At 61.1% G+C, this 5,317-nt stretch overlaps 2 protein-coding genes across 6 annotated transcripts in view; one reads left to right on the forward strand and one right to left on the reverse strand.

Moving 5' to 3' along the window:
* The window catches only part of ACBD4 (acyl-CoA binding domain containing 4), a 7,616-nt gene extending 2,999 nt beyond the window's left edge, over positions 1-4,617 (reverse strand). Inside the window, exons 1-10 of one of the 5 annotated variants that reach the window (XM_024760569.1) lie at positions 4,386-4,607; positions 3,503-3,580; positions 2,979-3,108; positions 2,601-2,721; positions 2,445-2,529; positions 2,044-2,164; positions 1,735-1,821; positions 1,343-1,413; positions 1,174-1,249; positions 314-453 (exon numbers count right to left, since the gene is read on the reverse strand). In XM_024760569.1, the coding sequence (XP_024616337.1) occupies positions 314-453; positions 1,174-1,249; positions 1,343-1,413; positions 1,735-1,821; positions 2,044-2,164; positions 2,445-2,529; positions 2,601-2,721; positions 2,979-3,066 (789 nt within the window). In that variant the 5' untranslated portion in view covers positions 3,067-3,108; positions 3,503-3,580; positions 4,386-4,607. Of the gene's footprint in view, positions 1-23; positions 454-1,173; positions 1,414-1,734; positions 1,822-2,043; positions 2,165-2,444; positions 2,530-2,600; positions 2,722-2,978; positions 3,109-3,296; positions 3,398-3,502; positions 3,581-4,385 lie in introns of those variants that run through there. The other 4 variants (XM_024760568.1, XM_024760567.1, XM_024760566.1 and 1 more) reach the window with 4 other exon arrangements.
* The window catches only part of PLCD3 (phospholipase C delta 3), a 20,245-nt gene continuing 19,277 nt past the window's right edge, over positions 4,350-5,317 (forward strand). Inside the window, 2 exon segments of the mRNA XM_024760775.1 lie at positions 4,350-4,412; positions 4,533-4,592. Coding sequence (XP_024616543.1) covers positions 4,350-4,412; positions 4,533-4,592 — 123 coding nt within the window.

The raw sequence follows: 5,317 nt of genomic DNA on the forward strand, positions 1-5,317 counted from the left end.
AGCCCCAATGCAAAGAGCAGACACATTCTGGCCCCTCCAACTGCTGGAATTCCACCTGTCCTCAGTTACTCTTCAGGCAGAGGGAGATAAGAGCAGGAAAGGAGGGCCTCTCCCAGTTCCAGGCTAGAAGCATTACTACAGACCCCCTGACTTCCTTGCCTGCGCCACGAGCCACAACATTCTCTGGAGAAGGCAGAGGTGTGAGCAGGCAGAGACGTGGGGACAAAGACAGAAGTGGCTGGATGAGGAGTCCAGAAAAGAGACCCTTAAAGTGCTGCCCCAGCCTTGCCCTGGGCCTTCGGACAGGGCTCACCTGCTTGCGGGGGACAGGCATGCTCTCCAGGCTCTGCAGTCTCCCCTGGACGTCCCGCATGCTCTCCTGCAGCGCCCGAACCGTCCCCACCAGCCATGTGTCCAATTCCTGGGGCCCCAGCAGGGTGCTTTCCAATCTCCCTGCAGTGCACAGACACACGGGGAAGGGGACTCAGGAGGCAGCTCAGCTGGGGGCAGGGTGGTGGCAGGCTGGGGCAGGTCCAGGGAGAATAGGAGTAGAGTGCGGTCCCTTGAACCAAGTGTGAGTCTTGGAAAGCCCATCCATGTGGCTGAGTAATGGGCTGCCAGGGGTTTGAATCCCAGCAGGACTACCACTTAGCTGTGTGACTTCGGGCAAGTCAGTAACTTCTCTAAACCTCGTCGGTCAACTGAAAATTATGTCATCTCCCTCACAGGGCTGCTCGCTCTGAGGAATAAAGGAGATAATATTTATGAAAGTGCCCCTTATGGGACGTGGCACACTGGAAGTTCTAGAAAGGGATTGGGCAGAACTTGTTGTCCTAAGAGAGTCCCAAATGGGAGACCCAGAGAGAGAGGATGACTCCCAAGACCACGTAGGTGTAGGTGAGAGAGCTGGTCTAGGAATTCTACCCCAGCTGCCCTTCCTCAGTGCCAGCCAAGAGTACAGACTCCTGGTGGCCCTTGGAGAGGAGGCCGGGCAGTGACTTTGCCCATCCCGGCCAGTGTCTGGCTTTAACCCTTCCTGGGCAGAGGCTAGGCACTCTCTCCAGTGCCTAGCGTTGGATTTCACCTCTCCCCATGAGGGCAGCCAGGGGAAGGCCCAGGGCACCAGAACCATGGGAACGGCCAAAGGGGGTGAAGGGTCAGTCAGGGGCTCACCTTTCTTTGCAGGAGACTCGGTGCTGTTTCTGGTGTTGAGCTCTCCTCCCAGGGCGCCCCTCTGCTCTGCCCCAACCTGCTGAGAAGAGTCAAAAAGTCCAAGGGGGGTGGTGGGAGCAGCTAGGGCCCAGTGGGGTAGGGAAGGGGAGGCGATGGGAGTGGGTCTCACCAGCTCAGGCTCCAGCTGCTCCATGGAATCACAGAAAACCTCAGAGTCCTGGTCCCTGGGTGGCTGGGACTCTGAGAAGGGGATGAGTAGGGTTAGTGACAAGAGGGAGGCCACGGAGGGAGGGGAGTGGGGTGCATCTAGGCAGAGGCATCTGTTCAGGGCACACTAGAGATACTGCCACAAGAGGCAAAGATGGCTCCCTGAGTGGGGCCCTGGAACAGGAATCCCAGAACCTGCCCCTGGCCTCTGGGAGCACAGGAGGTCTCAGTGTCTGGGCACGAGGCGTGACAGGCACAGCGTGGCACCTAGCCTGCTACCCTCCTCCCTGCCTGGAGGTCCCCCCCACCTCCGGCCTGGTTTTGGCCCTCTGCCCCTCCTGCCCAGGCACTGACCTGGGCTTGGGGGTGCGGGTTCCTTGGGAAGGCAGGGAGGCTCTGGGGCAGGCTCAGCATCTCCATTCAGCACCTGCTCTTTCCAACCTGCGGAGACACAACACCCAGAGGTGGGGCTGGGAAGATATCAGGCCCCCACTCCCCAATTAGCCATGGACTCTGCCTGAGACCCACCCCATCAGGGGCACTGGTTGCGGTCCTTACAGGGACATCACCTAGAGCCCTCTGCCCCCAGGCTCCCCTCCAACTGAGCAGCCCCCCGAGACAGTTCAGTCAGCACTCGTGGAGCTCCCAGCCTGGGGGCCTGACCTGTGACCCTTTTCAGGAAGGTCTCCGGGGGCCTCGGCATGTCAGGGATCACCTGGTACAGGGGCTCGAAGTAACCAAACATGTCCTCTGCCACCTCGCCCAGGGGCACCGTGTCGATCACCTGTGCAGGAGGGGGTCTAATGGGGAAGGGCTGGCACCTCCCACCACTGCCCCCTTGAGCTGGGCCGCCTCCACCCTGCTTCTGCCCTGTCATACCTCTCCCCCTTGTGCCCAGTCAGGAACCAGAGACAGGCAGGGGTGGGGGAACAGCATGAAGGTGGTTAATTCCCATAGGGGTATCAACGTGCAGGAAACATAATGGGGGTCAGACTGGAAGGGTGGGGGGCAGGCCACCTGGCTGAGAGCTTAGTCACAGAGAGGAGTCTGCAGCCTCTCCCTACCCTCTGGGCCACCAGCTTCATCTCAGTGACGTAGGCGGACATGGCCTGCTCCCTGCTCATCTTGCCCAGGCTGTTCCAGGCATCCCTGGGGGACAGAAGGCTGTGAAATGCTGGTTGACAGCTGAGGCTTGTTTGCCCAGCCGATGGGGAGCTCACCATTTATAACGTCCAATAGGGTCCCAGAACCCAGGCTGGGGGACCAGGCAGGGCCCCATGGTAGCCTGCTTGTAGTAGCTGTAGAATCGCAGCATCTCTTTATAGGAGGGGCGGTAAGAGCCTGGGCAGGGGTTGGGAAGTGGGGGAGAAAGCATCACTCCCAGCTCCAAGAGGATGGAGGTGGGGGGAGAACCACCCTTGGGGAGGTCAGAGATGGCGAGGGGTCCCACCAGGGCAGCTGGACAGGGGCAGGTGGCAGAGGGGACCCCCAGGACAACTCAGGCAGGGACTTGTCTGTAGAAACTGCCAGGACCAAAGCCTCCTGGGAGGCGGACCCCAGTCGTCTTGACCCCCAAATGCGGGTCCCCATGCCCTCACCGTTCTTAGGCAGGTTCTGAATGACGCTTACTGCGGCCCGGAACTGTTTCTGGCAGTCCGGCTCTGGATTTTCATTTTCGGTACCCATACCCAGCTGCTCTGAGCCTTGGGGCCCTACTTTTGAGCGACTCTGCAAGAACAAACCTGTGTGTGAGCAGGCTCCAGCCCGCCCCTTCTGCCCCCCGCCCCAACTCCTCCCTGGCACACGCCTCTGTAAGTCACTGGTCCATTTTCCAGGAGCAAACTAAGCTCTTTAGAGGCCTGAGTGAGACACCCCGGGAGGTCAGAAGCTGCGACTGAGGAGACTCCTTTTCCTACCCCAAGGCAGCGTGGGTGGGGCCAGGATGGGTGGAGAGGACCTCGGTGTGTGGGTGGAGAGACAGGTGGCAAGTGCCTCTCTAGATGCACATCTCCAACTCCTAGACAGGAGAACCCGCAAGCCGAGAGGAGACAGGGCGGGGCAAACATCCTCCCACCCCGGCCCCCCATACCCCGGCTCAGCTGCCCGGCCGCCCGGCACTCACCCTCAGCGCCCACTGCCCGGACACCTGGGTTCCCGCTCGCCACTAGCCGGAAGCTTCCGATTGACCTCCTGGCCGGGTCTGGCCCGGATGGGGACGCGGAGCAAGGGGGAAAATTTAAGCCAATGAGAGAGCCCGTTTCAGATTTCTTCTACACCTCGACCACTCAACGCGGCCCTTTCGAGATTATGCAAATAGTTTAGCGGTGCCTCTCCCAATCAGGCGGGGCAAATCCGCGGGTTGGTTCCTCAACCCTGGATCGCCAGAGGCAGGCGGAAGCGCCCCCTGGTGGACACCGTGAAATGACGCTGTCTCTTGCGCCCCCTCTGGTGGAAACCCGCTAGTCAGCTGAACCCAGGTCCCCCAGATTCGAGCCACGCAACTCAGCTCTCCAGACACTTAACAGGCGCTGGGGATAAAAGAGGGAATCATGTTCTGAGGTCAGGGGTTCTAAATGAGGGACACTGGAGCTGAGTTTTGGAAGCCTTAAGAGTAAGCCAGGAGAAGAATGAGGAAGGTCATTTCTGGAGGAAGGAATTGCAGGATCAAAAGTACAGAGGAGAAGACTAAATATTTAGAAAGAATATCCAGAGAGGTGTGGAGACGCCAGCCAGCACGGACGGAATCTCTGAGTCCGGGATATCTGAAAATGGAGTAGAGCAGTAGATGGCAAATCTAGGTCCTGAGAAACTAAGCTTTATCTTTGGGATGACACACTCCCGGCCGCCGCCGAGTGGCGGTGTGCACCCAGCCCTCCACCCCCGACCCAGGGCACTTGCTGCAGAAGACGCACATATCCCACCCCTCGCGCACAAATACGCAGGTGGTTTCTTATGTACTAAGTGTACGTATGACACGGTCACCGGAACCCGCACTCGACGCTCACCCACAAGTTGATGCCAAGGACATCTACGTAGCGTGCGGTGGCCGTCCCAGGACGATCAAAGGCCCGGCGGGGGTGCCAACCTGTCCAAGCCTCCAACGACAGATTCTGCCGGCGTCTCCAGACTTAGCGCCACCCCATCCTCTCCAGACCAGTCAGCTTGGAGTCTTCTACCCCTTTGGGGACGGCAACTGGCCGGGCGAGGAGAGGGTTAATCCTATGGCGTCATGGCCAGAGCCTTCCTCCCTCCCCATCTCCAGTCAGTTCCCACTCCCCCCCACCCCCCACTCCTCCGGTTCGGGCTGCCCTGCCGCCCGGCTAAGCTCCCGGGGCTTTCCGGGCCCGCGGACCCTAGGCCCTGGACTATCCGGCTCGCGGACCCTATCCCCTGTCTGGCTTCCTTCTGAGCCCTCAGGCGGGACGGGGAGGAGGAGGGTGGAGAGGGGTCCTGAGTCCACACTGAGTCAGGGTCCGGGGAAAGAAGAGGGTGTCTGTGCCAGAGGGCAGCCGTCACTCCCTCCGATGCCTCCCCCCAGCACCATGGGGGCTCAGGACTCCGATAGGGCCGGGATCCCAGGACCGCTCGGAGAATGGGGAGGCGGACTCAGGAGCAGGGGCCTAACGCGGAGACTCGGGGTCGCGGGTCAGGCCCCCTGCCCACACTTCCTCTAGGGCACGGTTCCCCGCCTGGGGTCGCCGCCCCCTCGCACCTCCCCACGCCATCCTTGGCCCCGCCCTTTCCCTCCGGGTCCCTCCTTCCCTAACCCTCGTCCCTCCCTCTTTCCCTCCTCCCGACACCTCCTCCTCCCGACTCCCTCACGGCGCTGCTAAGTTTCTTCGCTCGACACCGCGCACAGACCCCGGGCCCGGCCCCGGCCCCGGCCCAGCGACCATGCTGTGCGGCCGCTGGAGGAGCCGCCACCGGCGGCGCGAGG

This window comes from Neophocaena asiaeorientalis, unplaced genomic scaffold (assembly GCF_003031525.2).
Source record: "Neophocaena asiaeorientalis asiaeorientalis breed wild unplaced genomic scaffold, Neophocaena_asiaeorientalis_V1.1 scaffold30, whole genome shotgun sequence".
Classification (NCBI taxonomy): domain Eukaryota; kingdom Metazoa; phylum Chordata; class Mammalia; order Artiodactyla; family Phocoenidae; genus Neophocaena; species Neophocaena asiaeorientalis.